General features: G+C 33.9%; 1 protein-coding gene across 1 annotated transcript in view; it reads right to left on the bottom strand.

The window, feature by feature from the left end:
- Nucleotides 1-10,415: 10,415 nt before the first annotated feature.
- LOC131168131 (probable 3-deoxy-D-manno-octulosonic acid transferase, mitochondrial) overlaps nucleotides 10,416-19,981 on the bottom strand; it is an 87,121-nt gene continuing 77,555 nt past the window's right edge. The window contains exons 9-12 of the mRNA XM_058127365.1: nucleotides 13,958-14,048; nucleotides 12,455-12,574; nucleotides 12,304-12,374; nucleotides 10,416-10,912 (exon numbers count right to left, since the gene is read on the bottom strand). Coding sequence (XP_057983348.1) covers nucleotides 10,730-10,912; nucleotides 12,304-12,374; nucleotides 12,455-12,574; nucleotides 13,958-14,048 — 465 coding nt within the window. The 3' untranslated portion in view covers nucleotides 10,416-10,729. The remainder of the gene's footprint in view (nucleotides 10,913-12,303; nucleotides 12,375-12,454; nucleotides 12,575-13,957; nucleotides 14,049-19,981) is intronic.

Below are 19,981 nucleotides of genomic sequence, written 5' to 3'. Positions count from 1 at the left end.
TATCCTGGTAAGGTATTGTAAACGGTGCCACTCCACCCGCAAGTGAGCAGCTTAGTGGAATACTTTTTCTTGTGAGCTTTAGGCAGGGATGTAGACAATATTGGCGGAACCCCAATAACATATTTTGTGTCTACTCTCTGTTTAATTTCTGAACTTTCAATTCAGCACATGTATGCTAGTACTTAAACTGGTGTGAATGTTTTAATTGCTTTAAATATTTGCATACATACTTATTTGGGGAATACTAAGCTTGCTATATTTGTCTTGATCATTTGTTTAGTTTTATATTAGTGGGTAATTAGCATTCGCTTAGAAAGACCCTAAGTTACAAAATACTGGTTAAGGATTTAACCTAGGTAGAAAGTTTTAAATACCCAATTCACCCCCTCCCCTCTTGGGAATACACCAATTCCAATAGTTTTCAACAAGTAATTTATCTCAAGCATGCAACAACCTAAAATATCTACCAGCAAGCAATTTTCATCACTGCATCAGCCATGCAAGTGGCGTTCCAGTTTAAGCATGCAATTAGGTAGCTCAAGTAACAAATCATAAATTATAAACTATCTATTAAAGAAATTTAATCATACAGTATAATATGGACAGTAATTTGCAATGTTGTTTTCATAAATACATATGGGCATAAAGAAAAATTATGAGAGCATAGAGTCATGAATTTAAAAAGAAATGCTCCTCCTGAGTTATGCACTATTGCTTTCTTATGCCTTTACCATTTGTCAAGATCATAGCCAGGGGTTTTAAGATTTTCAATGATTTGAGCTTGGCGTTGAATGTTTTAGCTTAGAGGACCAAAAATTCTTAAACAATTCTTCTTCATGGTCATAACCCTATATTGTCTCTTTTCTTATGGATCTCAACGCATATGTTTATTAGATATTTGCATTTTTATATATATTCAAACCTATTGCAAATCACTTAGCCATTTGACATATTTAAAAACTCCTCCTCAACTAACTCAATTTGTTTACAATTTGCCACCTCCACACTTCCCATCAAGTTCTTTCCAAATGTCTCTCGCACATGTACATCCCATAATTTCATGAAAAATATTAGAATCTAAAGCACGATATAGCATATCCATGGCATTTGAATTTGCATGCATATCATTTTCAGTTATTGGCATACTAATTCCTTTAACTATTGCTTACCAGGCCTTCCAGTCCATTGATTTTATAAAATCAATTTATTATTTTAGGTGTAATCCCAAGAGGGGGAGGGGTGAATTGGGTATTTAAAAGTATTTTTGTATTTCAATCCTTAATTGAAAACCCAACCATACAAGTACAAATTTGGATACACACCAATTTCAGTATTATACAACTTAATTTATTTAATTAGTGGATATCTCAATTAATTCAGTATTACCCAATAATTATCACATAATTTAGATATCCATATATACCAATATTTAAAACATGCACAACAGATATAATATGAATATAAGTGCGAAAATACAAAGAGAGATAGAGAGAGAGAGCGTAAACACCGAATTTTTAACGAGGTTTGGCCAAACTCAGCCTACATCCATGCCTTGAGCAAAACCCCCAAGAATTTTACTATTACGCTCCTTAAAATAGGATAGAGCTTTCCATTACACTCCGCAGCTTACAAGAAGCACAGCTTCCTCCTACTCCGCTGCTTACAAGAGGCACAGTTTCCTCCTACTCCGCTGCTTACCAGAGGCACAGTTTCCTCCTCCCCAATTCACAACCCAAACCATCAATACAATAGATTGATAAATTCCCTGAACACTCAGATGCTTCCTAATAAGCTAATGAGTACAATAAAATTCCTAAAAACACATTCATAGGATATAACTTGAAACTCAATGGAATGTATGTGATGTGTTCAATAAAATCTTTTACAATAACAATTATATGATCTTTGCATGAAAAATATGTATGTTAAGTATGCTTCAAAGATCTAAGTCAAATATATGATCTTCATAAAAATATGTATATAATAAATGTACTCCAAAGATCTAAACTCTATTCAGTATTTCTCACAAAAAGGTTTCTCAAAACTATGTATTTTGGAGATTTTAGGGTTTGCTTTCAAGTAGTTTTTGCACTAATAAAAGAAGATGAAATTTTTGAATAAAATATAAAAGTGAATGCTTTCAAAGATTCAAGCTTTAATAAAAACTTTTTCCCAAAAATATTTTTCAAGTAACAGATATAAGGAAAACTAGTATTCTTGCTCCCAATAAGGATTTTAAATAAAAGAATATGAGAGAAGAAATATTTTGAATATGATAATTGAATGCTGATAAATTAAAGCTTGTTTTACCAAACTTCAACAATAAAGATACTTGCAAAATATGTGAGTGAAAGCCCTTTGATCTTTAAAATCAACGTAGAGAATGCCCAAAACTGTCTGAATCTGATAGAGTATAGGCAAGAGGTCTGAGAGTGTGCAAAACTATATTTTAGGGTTTCTAGGTTTGATATTTATAAGCATGGTCGCATATGGGCATATCTTGACCATTGGATCATTAAAAAATATTTTTGTTAATAAAAAATCTACCCATTGCGCGCTGGAGCGTCAATCTACTCGATAGACTTGTCAACGAGTGGATACATTCGTCGCTGATTGTCCTTCATCAATTCGTCGACGATACCATGGAATTCGTTGACAAGGCACTGATTGAGAAAAGTAGTGTCTCGGTATTTACTCGTCCACAAGGACATACATTCGTTGCCAAGTGGCCTTTAGGCATTCGTCAACGAGGCCAAGGGACTAATCGACAATTCCTTTGTTTTTCAGCCCTATAAGTCTTCTAAAATGCAGATCCAATCCTAAGATAAATGTATGTAGATTTTTCATGAAGTGTATAAGTCCTAGGGTCAATATATTGATCATTTTAAGCTCCCAATTATATCTTATGAAATATGTAAATACAAGTGAGACTAAACACACATTACAACTAAAAATTTGAAGTATCTTCATCCTTTTGCTCTTTTAATTTCATGGAATGTGCCAGGTTGAATGTGCTTCAAGTTTCTCATGGCTTCCATAGCATTCGTATCATTTGTGTGTGCTAAATAATGATCCTACTAAAAGGCTCAATGGATAGATAAGATAATTGTGTTTTGTCATTATCAAAACGGGATTGAAATCAAAAAGTCAACACAATTGATTGGAGGTTTTGGAAAGTACTTGGCACAGGAAATCATATCCCATTGAAAATGCTTTTTAAATGCATAAGCTTCCCAATTTCTAAAATGATTTGAATGAGCATGATATGGCTTGAAACGCATATCATCAGAGTATACTTTTTAAATGCATAAGCTTCCCAATTTATAAAATGATTTGAATGAGCATGATATGGCTTGAAATGCATATCATCAGAGTGTCATGCATTTTGTATTGTACCTTAGCTACTAATATTTTTATCATTTTTATTTGTTAAGGATTTTGGGAATAGAGGTATAAGGAGCCAAGAGAGAGAGAGAGAGAGAGAGAGAGAGAGAGAGAGAGAGAGAGAGAGAGAGAGAGAATGCCAATCAGTGCTTAAACGATTAAGAAGGAGTAGAACATAATGGTAATTTTTTTTTCCTTCTAATTTATTGAGTATTTCATCTTATGATTCACGTGATGTATTTTGTGTTAAATTTTTGTTGTGAATCATATGATAATTCTTGTAATAATTTCATGTCATGATTCTTGCGTTATATATGGTGATAAATCCTTATTAAATCATGTATTGTTGAATGTCATCTTATGAGAAGCTACGTATGAATATTTTAAATACTCATAAGATTTTAGGAAATAATGTAAAAGGGGTTATAAAACTTTAAATGCTTTAAATAGTGTTTTGCACTCAAAATTCAGAACTTTAATATACACTTTTGCTATACTGAGAACCCTAAGAAAATCTAGCCAATACATGAGTCCTAATGATTATTTCCAATCTAAGCTTAATATATATACATATGATTGTGATTGGTTAATACATGATAATGTTGGCTATAGCATGCTTATATAAAACTATCAATTCTTAAATTAAATCTCATAAGCATGTTTAAATAAATCTCATTCATATGGACAAAAGGTTTTTAATCGTTATAAGATTCTTAATGCTATATATATGCCTAAATTTAAAAGTCTTAAATATAGCATGATTTGTCCATCGCACAGATTTAAAGTTTTAGGAAATTAATATTCTATATATTTATAATCCTAAACTCATCATTGAGCTTAAACGATAAATCATTTTCAAATGATAAATTAAATTTAAGGAATTCATAAACTCATCCTCATATTAGAAAATATTGGTTATGCCAAATATTATTAATTGAATATAAAATTGGCTGCATAACTGAGGGGGAGTTGAGAATTTTTTTTAACTACAAATCACTGTCCATATATTGTGAGATGTTTAAACTCTTTGATGGATAGTTAATTGTAATCACTGCTTTGAATGCTCTCAATCCATCATTCGCTCAAAGATTAATTATATTTGATGGATGGATTATATTCGTGATATAATTTGTTATTGAGTTAAATGCAAATATCCACTTGTGCTAAATGATTATATTTTCTAATGAATGGAAATTTCTTTTTAACATAATCTACTTTGAGCTGAACACCACTATCCATTGTCTGTAAAATGAACATATTTAATGGATAGTCTATATTGATTCTCTACCAGATTGCATGCCTGTATTGAATGCCTCCAGCATGGCGGATGTAGTGTTGTGAATTGCATGCTGGTAGTAAATATAGGTTCTAACATGCTTGAACTAAATTATAAATTGATTGCGTGAATCTATCAGGTTTTAGGTACATAGAAAAATGGGAAAAATGTTCAATTTACAGACGGCATGTTGCCAAAATTTCGATAGAACTTTTCCCAAAAATGAAACCATGTATTAAGATAGGTGTTTAATGCATGCTAAAATATTTTTGAAAGGATGAGTGAATCATAAAAGAATATCAATCCTCATCCTCAATAGAAAACGCATGCAAAAAAATTGAATAGGTTTGTACATGTTAAATCCTAAATGCTATATAAATTGAAAGACATGTACACATTTTTCTTGTATCTTAGGATGAACTAATTCATGGACACTATTTGGTCCTAATCCTTCGATTATGAATTTCACTTTGGACCTAAATGGATGATGATCATCTCATAACATTCAATTCCATGTAACTGCGGAATATCACATGACTTAGGAAGAGTTTTTATATTGCACACACTCATTGTGTTTTAAGTTGTGTCATCTTCATATTGAACCCCTATTGCATAATTCTTGAGTATAACCTTGACTGGCTATCATGTTTTTAAATTAAAATACAATATTTCATGCGTATGTGCTGAATGTCAAATATTTGCTGCATACTGAAATCCCTTGAAATGATGAATTTATGATGACTGCTCTTAAATGAACATCATCCTTGAACTTAATACATGTATGTTTGAGTGCAAATATACATGGGAGCTTAAGTCCCACTCTTAAGAAAAATAAATAAGTGCTTAATGCCTATAATCTCTTACATGCTAAGTTTTGTTATGAAGGATGAACATATGTGCTTAAATGAAATTCATCCTTGACCGTAAATGCACTTATGTGTGCTTGAGAGTATACTAGGGAGTTTAAGCCCCATCCTTGAGAAAAGGATCAAAAGCACTTGCCCCATGGACTCATATCCTCCATTGTTTCTACTTTTTGAGTCCAAAGTTCTTTTTAAAATACCATGAACATCATATCTTACGCTTATTGAATCAATTTTTGATATGGAATGTTCCTTGTACACAGGAACACCTTGCACATGACTTAATATTAAATTTCTAGTGCATGTATGTTCTATGAATGATTTTACTGGTGAAGTACAAATTGTTTAGTATATATCCAGTAAAATCTATTAAAAATAAAAAGTAGTTAACAATATCTAAGCACATACTCAAATTGATAGGGAGAGCATCTAAACATAAAATCCTATCTTGTGTTGCTCACCAATATTTTTTGCTTGGATCTATTTTGAAATCACTATGGCATGTGCTTAAATGTGATGATTTCTTGAAAATATTAATTTGAAATTTATTATTTTGCCACAATCAATTAAATTTGCCATATGATCATGTATTTAAATTGTTCAATCTTTTGGATCCATATGGTTGTCTTTTTCTAGTTATATTATGGATTGCTCTTAAAATGTCAAACCATAAAAACATGTTTGCTTGATCTTTGAATTAAAATTACTTTTTCAACAAGCATAGCCCCAGTATTTATCAAAAATCATAAGAGGATATATATTTTTATGCATATACATATACATATATATATATATATATATATATATGTATATATATATATATCGCAAGAGTTGATTTTATATAAAATAGATTTTATATCTTACTTCTGTGCTTAAATGCTTTCATGACTTGTGCTTCTTTATGTTAAATTTTTATGCCATGAAATTTATTTTTTTAAGGGTGTTGCATAACTGGTTCATGGAACTTACATGAAAATACATGCGAACTAGTTAGACCAATTTTATGCTCAAACCTACGCTTGCTATCATATGCCGCACGTTTTAAATTCCAATCTTTTGCAGGTCTTATGTAGTGTCCAAATTGAAATGGTTTGTGTATACTTCTGGTCTAGCCATGTTTAACATTTTTTAAATATTAAATGACCATATATATTGTCTTGAGTCTTTAATTGTTATATTTTTTCAAAGAGTTCTAAAATTTTATGCCCAAATGGTACATCAAGTTCTTTTCAAAAAGGGCGGAGTTTCTCTTTTAAGCTAAGAAATTTTTTAAGAGACTTAACTTTTCTACTTAACCCTTTTTACTGATGCCAAAGGGGGGAGAATTTTAATGAGCAAAATGATACATTATTCTTATGACCAAAAGGGGAAAGACTTTTTAGAGACAAATATCTGAGTCTGTGCTTTAATACTAAACCTAAATGCATAATCTATGTGAAATGTCTTCTTTAGTGAATTTTAATGAGCAAAATGATATATAATTCTTATGACCAAAAGGGGGAAGTTTTTTTTAGGGGCAAATATATGAGTCTGTGCTTTAATGCTAAACCTAAATGCATAATTAGTTGTCATGTAACAACCATATAATTAGCTCAAATGTTGCTATATAATGAGAATAACCCTCACAAAGAAGGTATTCAATACAATTAATATGGTATCAAAGCCTAAAACTTGAATTAGGTTTTCTTGGTCAATTTCTTTTGTGATTGTGAAAGTTGTTGAGTCACCTTAGGCAGTTTTCTTTGGTTTTGGGAATCTTTTGGCAATAAAGGTTCATTGTGGTGTGAGTTTTGTGGCTATCGGTAGCGTCTAGGCATCATTGTGGTGCTGCCAAGATATTCTTGGGAGAATTTTGTGGTCAGTAGTTTCTGGGCATAATCGTGGTGTTGTAGAGACATTCTAGTGTGAGTTTGTAGCTATCTAAAATACCTAGAAGCTGTCAACTTGAATCGAGGTGGCTGGTTGTACTCGATAGACTGTGTTGCACACGGCTGAGGAGTTTGTGACTGTCGGTGATACCTGGAGGTTGTCGGCTTGATCTGGGGTGGTTGGTTGTCTTGGATAGATTGTATTGCACACACGGTTGCTTCTTTCTAGGGCAGGTAATTGTTTTGGACTTGTTTTCTTTGTGTTGGCCTATTTGGGCTTTGCTGGTTGGACTGGTTTTGACCTGCTTCTAGTGTATTAAGTAAGAGGGGTTATTTTAAGTCAATTGTTTTTGGGCTATATTGGGGTTTGTAGGTTGGGCTGCTTTGTGCTTTGCTGGTTGGTGTTTTTAGCATTTTTTTGTCTTGTCTTTTATTGTTGTGTTACGGGCATCATGACTACCAACTTAGATTCTTGTGGTGTGCACTTCACGAGTAAAAATTACAGTACTTGGGAATTTCAATTCCACATATTTGTTATGGGGAAGGAGTTATGAGGCCATACCGATGGTAGTGAACCGACTCCAACTGAGCTTCCTAAATTGGCTCAGTGGAAGGTCAAAGATGCTAGAGTAATGTCATGGATCTTAGGATCTGTTAATCCTCAGATTGTCCTATATCTGAAGCCGTACAAACACCTAAAAGTATGTGGGAACTTTTAAAGAAAGTTTATAATCATGACAACACAGCTCGATATTTTCAGTTGGAATATAAGATTGCCAATTACCCTCAAAGCGATCTCTCCATTCAAGATTATTTTTACGGGTTTTAGAACTTCAGGTGCCAACTGCATCTCTCTTTGCTGTTCAGGAAGTTCATGAACAGAGCAAGAGAGACTAAATTTTGATGAAATTACGACCTGAATTCGAGGCAACTCACTTTAATTTGATGAATTGTGATTCATTGGATATGTGTTTTGGAAAATTAAGTCGGGAGGAGCAGCGTCTTGCAACACAAGTCATTTTTCAGCAAGATAGACATCCAATGTCGTTGCGTATGCAGCTTATGGGAAAGGCAAGGGTAGGGATATGAAGAAAGTTCATTGCTTCAATCGCAAGGAGTATGGGCACATTACTGCTCACTATTCAAAGAAATTCTACAATTACTACAAGAAGTTAAGTCGTATGATAAAAGAATGTCCTATTCATCCCCAGAACCATCAAGCTTATGCTTATCAAGCTGCGGTTGGTCCTTCTTCTGGTTTATGTTGATGATATTGTTATCATCGAGACGATTCTACTTTGATTGATCGTCTCTAGCAACATCTTCACACCTCTTTTCATATGAAGGATCTTGGTCCTCTTATGTACTTCTTGGGATTGGAAGTTCACACTGCTCCTTCGGGCGTCTTCCTAAATCAACATAAGTATACATAGGATTTAATTACTTTTGCTAGTCTTCAGGATACTTCTTTTGTGGATACTCCTCTAGAAGTTAACATGAAGTATCGTCGTGAGGGTAATCTCCTTTTCAATCCTACTGTGTATCGCCAGCTAGTGAATAGCTTGAACTATTTGACTATTACTCAACCTGATATTTCCTTTGCTGTCTAGCAGGTTAGCCAGTTTATGTAGACTCCCTGCCATTTACACTTAGCTGCCGTTTGTCTTATCATTCGATATCTTCGAGGGTCCCCAAGTCGTGGATTGTTCTTTCCTACTAGCTATCCTCTTCATCTCGTCGCTTATAGTGATGCTGATTGGGCCGATTGTCCTAGTACTTGCCATTCTATCACAAGATGGTGCCTTTTCCTTGGAGATTCTTTGATTTCTTGGAAGAGTAAAAAGAAGGCTCGTGTTTAAAAAACTTCAACTGAATCTGATTACCGTGCGATGTCTGCTGCTTGTTGTAAGATTAGTTGGCTTCGTGGGCTTCTTGCTAAGCTAGATTTCTCTCAACCTGATCCCACTCCTCTCCATGCTGATAACACTAGTGTTATTCAGATTGTTACTAATCCCGTTTATCATGAGCGCACCAAGCATATTGAGGTGCATTGTCACTCTATTCAGGAACCACTGGACACTCGTATCATTTCTCTTCCTTATATTTCTACTAACCTCTAGATTGCTGACATCATTACAAAAGTCATGGCTCATCAGCGCCATCAGTTTCTCTTGGGCAAATTGATGCTTTTTTATCGACCCACATCAATTTAAGGGGAGATGCCAATCAGATTATATCAAGTCATAATTAAGCCTATAATTAGCTTATCTATTTATGGCATGATTCTTGTATTATAGTTGTAAATATCTTTTGATTAGCTGTATATTTTAGCTTCCTATTTAGTTAGACAAGATTGATGTAATTGCTGATATTCAACCATGTAACTATCATATAATTAGCTGTCATGTAACTGCCATGTAATTAGCTCAAAGAAGAACCCTCACAAAGAAGGCATTCAATACAATTGATACTAACAAATTGCCTTCAAATGGGACAAGCAACAACATGATAGTGCAACGCTACCTATGAACACAAGAAAAAACATGAAAAAAAAAAAAAAAACAAAATGAGATTTCTAACTTGTACATCAAATGAGGTTTCCAAAGTAGCAAGGAAGAAAGGAGGGATCTTATGGCTAAGCACAAAATCAAAAAATTAGTGCAGATACCATTAACTAATGTAGGGAAATGAGGTGAAAGCCCGATGGTATTAGGCGTGAGTGAACGGTCGGCTTGGCCAAATTCAGTTAATTAACCGAATTAACCGAAATTTTCAATTAATGAGAACTGTTAACCGAACCGACTAAATAGAGGGGTCTCACCGAACCGAACCCGACCGAATTACCTTTTCGGATAGTTCGGTTAACCGAATTTAACCGAATTAATTTAAAATTAATTAATAAAAACATAATATAATTGTACATTTTTTACCAAATACTAATTAACATATTAACAAATTAACATATTCTAATTAACATATTAACAAATTAACGTATTAACAAATTAGCATATACTAATTAACATATTAACAAATTAACATATACTAATTTATATTTAATTTTAATTAATTATTAAATCGGTTATTTCGATTAACCGAATTAACATTTCTCTTGATCGAACTTTGTAAAACCATAACCGAACCGACCGATCTTGTGTTCTTAACCGAACCAAACCAAACCAAACCGAACCAACCAATTTCGGTCGGTTAATTTGGTTATTTCGGGTTTTCCCGAATTATGCTCACCCCTAGATGGTATCAAAATAAATGCCAAAAACATAGCATACTTGATTTTGGATCAGGCAGCATGTATTCAAATTGGATTTGTTGTCCACTAACATTCAATTTATTTCTAACAAGGCCCCTTTGAAAACATGAAAGTTCAGTAGGTTCCAAATCTTTGCAACTACTCCACTTGATAGAGCATGAAATGCATGTTTTGCAGCTGCACGACGTGCTTCCAATAGTTTGTCATCACTGAAAAGCTTGCTGAGAGTGTCGATCAACTCCAATTCTCCCGAAACCTACATAAGCGTTGAAATTTTAAAGTTAAAAGAGTTGAGCCCAAAACCAGGATTTATAAATGATAAATATACCAAAATATATGCCTAGCATCATGATCCCACAACTGATATGTACTTGGGAGATCCCGAAGTAGAGCCAAAATGTTACATTTGATATCAGAATCTAGCATATGAAACTACAAATTTATTTTCAGATAATAATATTCTAATGTGAATATATCAGGCTAATTGTAATCTTGAATTTTTGAATTCTAACACTAAAGCTGCAGGGTTTCACCTACATCCTGGCCAAGGAGAGAATTTATAGCACACAAATTGGTTAATTCATTGACTAGCTACTGTTTCATGCTTTCCAACAGGTTGACACAGGCTGTTGACTCAGGCTGACACCAACATATCCTATTCCAAAAATATGGCAAGGGTAAGCCAATTGCCTGACCGGATGAGGAGTGAAAACATGTGCATGCAACGCACATGCATGCACACATATAGAAGTGTTTAAATCCCTTAATAGTAGAACATTCAAATGGAGAAAGATTTTGTTTTCCAACTACAATGCCACCACACAAAAGGCCAACGATTCAAGTTATCAGACAACTTTTTTTTTTTTGTGGGGTTCAAGTTTGCCAATTGCCAGTGTCATGGCAATGAGTGGGACTAAGAATGCCATGAGATTGAAAGCTGGAGTTACTATTCTATAACTTGAGCCAAGGACATCTCAAGAAGCACCCAAACCAGGAGAGAGAGAATAAATAATACTGAAAAAAAATTATGTTTGTTTATGAAAGACAAATGATTGCAATATAGAAGCAAATTAAAGCATTATAGCATCCTCACCCAATGTTAGGCTGATTTAAAGGAATACCTAAAATGTGGTATCAGTTGTTTCATTTAGCCTATTTAGGTCCAGATTTTACAACTTAACCCACCAACCAAGAAACCAACCACATTCCTAGCTGTTGTCCCACATCTTGGCAATATAAAATCACCCTTAAATATTCAAGCCTGCTGAAGAAGGCAGAATCAACATCTTTTTTTCTTTGACAGTCTTAAATACTCTCCCAGTAACGAACAAGGTGCACAGTAGACTCAACTCAGTTTTAGAGTAAAATGGATCATTTTTTAGATGGAATTTCTATAATCCCATGGCTTAAAAGTAAAATTTTAGAGGTATGGCAAACATTTAGTAGGAAAAAATCAATTTTGTAAAAAAACTCACTTCAAAAGAAAAGAAATGTCTGAAGGTTTACAATCAAATGCCAGTTCTGGAGAAAAAAATATATATACCAGGGATAAAATATACAGAACAAATTCAAAACATGGTTCAGAAAAATAAACTATGCTAATTTCAAAAGCCCGGATCATACAAACAGAAAAAAGCTCCCTCACACCTGAAGAACTGACAAAGGATTCAACTGCTGCATTTCTCGTACCATGTGAGAGAAGTGCCCCACATTTTTACCTGATATTAACCAACCAGAACCATGGTAAGTTTTCAAACCATGTGCAATGCAAATGAGGAGTCCTAGAGGAAATATTCACCAGTGAAAACCGCACAGCGAGCTGCAGCAGCTTCTGAAATGTTATGCCCAGCTAAACCAGGCAGGAAAGAACCTCCAATTACTGCTACTGGAGTTAGCCTATAGAGACATCTGAGTTCACCTGCAAAGATGATGAAAATGTAAACTAATGTTTTAAAAGGCAAAGGTGTAAGGTGACGCGTTTCAACCCTTAAAAGGCAAGGCATAAGCCTTAAGGCGTTGGAGCGTAAGCCTTTTAAGAATTTTTTGTTAAGATTAAAAAAATGTAAATAAATTTTATATATTTTAAAAATAAAGAAATATTAAAAAAATCACAAATATAATGTAAGAAAAATTATATATACTTTACAAACTACTTGGTGGCCATTCAAAAATTGCTAACTTGAATACATTACATAAATCATGACAAGAGATAGTAATACTATCACAAAGTTCAATTTATTTTCTTGATCTAAGATACAACTCTTTTTTTTTGGAAAGATTGAGGTTCAAGAGTTCTAGAAACCAAGTCATATTATGAGATTCCTTTTATACAAACATGTAGTTAAAATTCTTTAACCAATTTTTACTTGAGAATTACATACCCAAAATGCATAAGCCTCAACTAAAGAGGCGCAAAGGCGTGTCTAATGTAAAAATGTGTTGGCCTCAGCACATAATGCATTAGTCTTTTTGGAATTTGGTATTTTAGATTGAGCCTTAAGGCATTTTAGGCATGTTGTGCCTTGAGGTGAGCCTTGATTAAGCCTTTTAAAACAATGATGTATAAAATGAGCACCCATATCCCCCCACCTCAATTTCGTAACTCTCCACCTCCCCACCTGCCCCCAACCAAAAGAAAAACCCTCAAAAGCAAGCACAAGAGGTCCACTCTTCAAAGCATGTCTGATCTTCAAATAGAAATTAAAAATGATATAATGGCAGAATCACACAATGAACCACATTTGCCAACCAGCAGACATACAAGATCACTCTTCCAAGGTTTGATGTTCACAATAAAGTAGAATGTTCCCATAGAAATGGGTGAATCTATTATATACTCTTTTACCAATTACTGACTAATCAAAAAGCCCTAGTTTCAGTTCAGACCAGCTGATTTAATAAGGTATGTGTTTTTCTCAAAGTTCTTAACTGGCACCTTTTTATAACAGCAGCCAAACTCCCACAAGATTAGAGAGAGATGGCAAAAGCGACATGGAAAAATTTCCAAAACTGCTATATGGGATTGACTTGGTCCATTAACCAAAAATACAACCTCGTCAACAGGTAGCTTCAAGTTTGGCCTGAGCTACCATTAGACATAACTACTATAGTTTCAATTATTTAAAACACAAATGTGACCTATTTGTTTTTCGATAACTTTCAGCATTGTTGAGTAGGAATGTTGAATCCAGGTTGCTCTGCCAATAAAGGGGTGGTCTGCATTTAGGCATCTTTGGAGCTAGAATACATTCATTGTCCCATAGACACACATACACACACAGAGAAATAGAGAGGGGCAAACCTAATGTGTCTGCAATATATATATTTCCTCCTGGCATAAGCTTGTCATGGCAAGACCTCAAAGCTACACGCAAACCTTCTTTCTCCAGTTCCTGCAGTATTCAAGGCCCATTCAAAATTTAAAGTTTGCACACTTGATAGATCTAAGTTGATGGTAAAATAACAACATTAGGACAATATTAGGGTTGGGGTAAGAGATAAAAGAAGAAGAAAGAGTAGAAGAAAATCTGTCAGCCAGAGGAGAACACACTCTCCAGATAATATTTAATTAAAATACTTCCACAAGACACAAATAACCCCACACACAACAAAAAACGCATAACATCAACAACACCAACAACCCTTAAGTCCCACGAGGTGGGGTTGGCTACATAAATCCTTTTCCTCCAATTCACCTAATTGAGAGCATTTCCCTCTGCTAGATTAAGAGCTATTAAATCCCCTCACTACCTTATTCCAAGTTATTTTAGGCCTACCCCTACCCTTTTTCAAGCCAGAAACAAAGACTCACTCACTCAAACTCACAAGTGCACTATTAGGCCTGCGTTTCAAATACCCAAACCATCTAAGCAGCCATTTCTTATCTTTTACTGGTTCTATGCCTAGTTTATTGTGTAAGTACTTGTTCCTTAATTTATCTTTTAACGTTATACCACTCATCCACCTTAACATTCGTATTTCGATAATTTTTACTTTTTGTACACATTCTTTCTTAGTTGCCCAACATTTTGAACCATAAAGCATAGCTGGCCTTATGGCCGTCCTATAGAACTTTCCTTTTAATTTTAAGGTTATTATGCGATCACACAACACTCTTGATACACTCCATTTAATCGAACCTACTCTATATAATACATCCTCTTCAATTTCCCTTTCTACTTGCATAACAAATCCAAGATATCGAAACGTAATAGTCCTATTAGTTTCTAGATTATCAAGTTTAATCTTCTCTCTAATACTACTTCTTACGTTACTGAAATTAAATTTCATATATTCCATATTATTCCTACTAATCCTAAAACCTTTAGACTTTAAAGTGGTTCTCCAAAATTCTAACTTAGATTCCACCCCACTCCTTTCATCAATCAAGACAATACCATCTACAAACAACATACACCAAGGGATCTCATTCTAGATCCTATTAAGTTCATCAACCACTAAAATATAAAGATAAGGACTCAAAAGTGCAACCTTGATGCATACCTATTGTGATTGGAAAATCTCTCGATTCTCTTCCTATAGTCCTAACTCTAGTCATTATTTTATCATACATTTCTTTAATGACTTCAGAATATCTACTGCATACTCCATTCCTTTCTAAACCCACCAAAGAACTTCTCTAGGTACTCTATCATAAGCTTTCTCTAGGTCAATAAAATCCGTATGTAAATTCCTCTTCTTTTCCCTAAACTTTTTCATTATTTTTTTTAAAATAAAATAGCTTTTGTTGTCAATATCCTAGGCAAAAAACCAAATTGAGTTTCTAAAATCCTCGTCTCTAGTCTCATTCTTTGCTCAATTACCCTTTTCCATAGTTTCATCTTATGACTCATAATCTTAATTGCGCAATAGATATTACAATTTTGAACATCGCATTTGTTCCTGTATGAAGGTATTAATGTGCATTTCCTCCATTCCTCCAGCATTTTCTTGGTTCTTACAATAGCGTTAAATAGATTAAATAACCCTATGCTTCCTTTATCTCTTAAACGTTTCCAAACTTCAATTGGTAAGTTATCTAGTCTTACAGATTTCTCACTTTTCATATTTTTTTAAAGTCATCTTTATATCAATGACTCTAATTTGCAAATAAATCTCCTATTTTTAGTTTTTTTCCTCATTTATCACTTTCAAGTTCAAGCTTTTAATTTGATTTTCATTAAACAGCTTATCAAAGTATATCTGTTGCCTCTATTTTATGTCTTCTTCTATCGTTAAGACATTATCATTCATGTCCTTTATACATGTTACATTACCTAATTTTTTGTATTTTCTTTCTCTAACTCTTAACAAGTTTATAAATGTCTTTTTCTCCTTCCTTTGTGTCTAATCTAGTATATAAAGTATCATAAGCTCTATCTTTAGCTTCACTAATGGCATTTTTTTGCATTTTTGCTTGTCTCTTTATACTTTTCAAGGCTTTCTATATTTCTGTAACTTTGTAATGTTTTATACCAGATTCTTCTTGTCTTGACGGTTTTTTAGACTTCTTGATCCCACAACCAACTTTCTTTACTACCCAAGTATCTTCCTCTAGGCTTACCTAAAATCTCTTTTGATATCTTCACAATAGAGTAAGCTATTCTATTCTAAATAGTATCCACTTCTACCATATCCAATATTGTCCAATCACTCTTTTTTTTTTTAATAGCAAAAGAAATATATTAAGAAAGATAATAGAGTTACAAAGCTAGAGGAAGACGAGATCCTCAAAACCCAAAAAATAAAGAATAAAAAAACATAAGAAAAATAAAACTAGAAACATAAAATAAAAACAAATAAAAACCAAAATCCTAACTAAAAAAACCCCTCTTAAAACCCTTACCCTCATAATTGACAGAGCTTTGAAGCCTCGCTAATTCCTGCTAAACTTTATTAGACTTACTTTTAGCTCCATCTAGTCGAACTTCATTTCCTCTATGATTAGTCATCCATGATCCCAATCTATCCAAAAGATTTTGTAGAGGAACATCCTATTCACTGATCTTCTCCACAGGAATAGGTAGTAACCAACCTCATAGAAAACAATACAATAGGCTACCAAATAATTAACCAACTTTTTATATAGATACATGTCACCAAGATACGGCGCAACAGTAAGGTTGTCACCGTGTGACCTAGAGGTCACGGGTTCGAGACGTGGAAATAGCCTTTTGCAAAAATGCAAGGTAAGACTGCGTATTATAGACCCATTGTGCACCGATCTGCCCTTCTTTTACATGTCACCAAGATCAAATCCACATTCACTAGATAAATTTACATTTGGATCCATTGGAATATCAGCTTATTTTGCTCCTAATATGCTAGTCATTTTAACAACTCTTGATTTGAAATTTTTACTCAAGCTAATACTTAGCATCTTCAATCACGCTAAGGTCGCTACCTATGGTGATGATGTCATCAACATAAACTGTCAGAAGCACCACATCAGTTTTTTTACCAGTATCTAAATTCTAAAACCATATTATTAAACTTGTCAAACCATGCCCTAGGGGACTGCTTTATGCAACTTACAGATCTTCCCACTCTTCCATTAAGCAACATACCCATCATGTTGATCCATGAACAATTTTTCCTCGAGGTTTGATATACAAAATTATTAATGACATTTAACTAGTTTGAAGACCAATAAAAATTAACAGCAAAGGAAATATAAACATGAACAGAATGCAACAAAACAAAGAAGGTAATAACCAAAACCAGACATTGGGTATAACCCTCAGCCACCAAATGAGCTTTACGCAATTCAATTAAAACCATCAAGAAGATACTCAATGGTATTGACCCAATGACACTTAACCAAATCATGTGGAAGATCAGCAATCCCCATTTTCTTGAAGAAGTCAAAGCTGTTATTTCGACAACCATCGCATATTTCCACCCAAGAATTACCAAGTGCCTGAACATGTGAAGAAGGGGGGAAAAGGGAAATAGACATGACGAGAGAATGCGGCAGACGGAAGATGAAGTATTGAAATATAGTCAATAAAGGATAAGTGACCAAGGACTTCAGAGTAAGTTTCAGATGCGCAACCCCAAGTCTAACTAAGATGGATCTCCAAAGTCAGAATCCAAAATAGTGGAGAACATAGGAGGCGACTGCATGGTGGTAGTGGCATCAATTCCTAACTTGCGGTGCTCATAGCCTCATATACCATCAAAATTTTTTTAGGAGTTATCAGCATAAGGGTAAGAATAGCAGTGACCTTTACAAGAATGAGGATTAACTCAAGAGGGGGAACCACTAGTGGATTATTGACCAAGAAAACATCTCTTCCATAGAAAATCACAAACTAGAAAAAGTAAGGTATCCTTGAGGTACCAACATAATTTTTGGGAAATTTGAGGATCATAACACATATCCTTTAGGGGCTTGAGAATACCCAACAAAGAAACACATAAGCGCACCAGGAGACAACTTTGTCCTGACTAGTATGCTATGTTGTACATAAAGAAAACAGCAACCACCCCCCCCCCCCCCCCCAAAAAAAAAAGCAAAATTATACATTAAAGGCAATTTTATTAATTAAAAAACAAGCTATAAAAAACATCATCAGCCCAAAAATTTCTGAGATCATGCATAAGAAAAAGCAAGGACTGTCCCATGGTAAGTAAATGTCTACTTTTCCTTTCAGTCACTCCTATTTTGCTCAAGTATGGGCACATGATGTTTGATGAATAATCCTTTTATCCGAAAAAAAAACAATTGAATATGATTTTACTAAATTCAATAATCATATTAAATTAAAAAAATGCATATTAATACCAAATTTAATTTAATTTTATCGTAGAATTGAATAAATACATTAATAAATTCATGCCTATAAGAGAAAATCATCTACAAATATCTGAACGTGCATGAACCTTGAATATCTGAATGGACAAGTGAATTACTACTAGACTATTAGAAAGAAAGGAGAATCTAATGTGCATCCTAACTGACACACGCTAGACACTTGAGGCAAGAAAAATATTTCCAAAAAAACAAAAAAAACTTGTGGCATTTCAACAAATGGATCACCACCCAAACATACCATTGGTCGAAAGAAACACAATGAGAGGAAAATGAAGTTGAGTTAGAGCTATCACCACCATCACCATCTAAGTAATCTAATTTATCCTATTCAAGCCCTCCACAATCTTGAATAACACAATAATAAGAAACAAAGGTTACTAAATAGTCAAGTGACTAAATGATGGAATTTCAATTGAAATTTAGGCATACAAATGAAAATGGAAAAGAATAAAATGAGAAAATGTCACCACAACCAAAACCCAAGAATAATTGAAAAATTATATGTACTTGTCATGTGGGACAAGGCACAAAAATCAACAATGTAAAGGGGAGGGCAAAAAAACAAGAAGCGTTACTACACTTGAATGGACCACATAGCACTAGAAAAGAAGGCTGAGCTTGGAGTTATTGGGCAATGTCAAAAAGATTGTCTACTCTTTGGACATAGTATATGATGCATGTAGACACCCCAATTTGTCTAGGGGTCTTAAATTACAAAAACAAAGGGAAAAAAAAAAAAAAACATGCAAAGAAAAGGAAAATACTTTTTTATATTGGAAAAAGAAAATAAATGGAAGTGGGCCAAGTAGTCTTCAATTTGCAAATCATTTTCAAACATGCAATGTGAAAAATGTGCAAAAATAGAAAATAAGTGGTGATTAGGAGTTAGCTTTGCAATTAAAATTTTTTATTACAGCAAATTGGTAATTTGATTGAACATTTCAAACTTGAAAAGAAAAATCAAGAATAAACTATGTTGATTGGGAGTTAGCTTGGGAGTTGAAATTTTGAATAAAACAAATTGGATATTTGTTTTAAAATTTGATTGACCAATCAAATTTGATTGAACAAACAAATTGAATTCAAATTACCTCTCCCAAGCCTATAAATGGAGGCCTCAAAGAAAGTGAAGGGGGAAGACAAGAAGAGAGGAGGAAAAAAGAGAGCTTTGGGCTAAGAAAAAGTGAGGGAGAAAAAGTGTTTTTTGCTGAAAATTCAAGATTGGAGGTGCATGCCCAGTCAACCTGACAGGCAGTGCCTAACTCATCCATCTTCATTCTGGACCATATAATAGTTTTTTAGATCTCGGAAACTTTGGTTTTGGGGCTCGGATAGCACCTCATTGCAACAGCAGCTTCAAGATTGGAGGTGCCTGCACAGTCAACCTGATCTACATGATTGGATGGTGATTTCTCGTCCGATTAAGCTGCAATATTTACAGGTTGTATACGACTCACCCTTCTTAATTCTGGTCGGTTAGATTTTTATTTAGAGGTTTGAAACTTTGGT

The sequence above is a fragment of the Malania oleifera genome, chromosome 11, assembly GCF_029873635.1.
Source record: "Malania oleifera isolate guangnan ecotype guangnan chromosome 11, ASM2987363v1, whole genome shotgun sequence".
Classification (NCBI taxonomy): domain Eukaryota; kingdom Viridiplantae; phylum Streptophyta; class Magnoliopsida; order Santalales; family Ximeniaceae; genus Malania; species Malania oleifera.
Note: the sequence above shows the minus strand (reverse complement) of the source record. Positions and strands in the feature narration are given on the sequence as shown.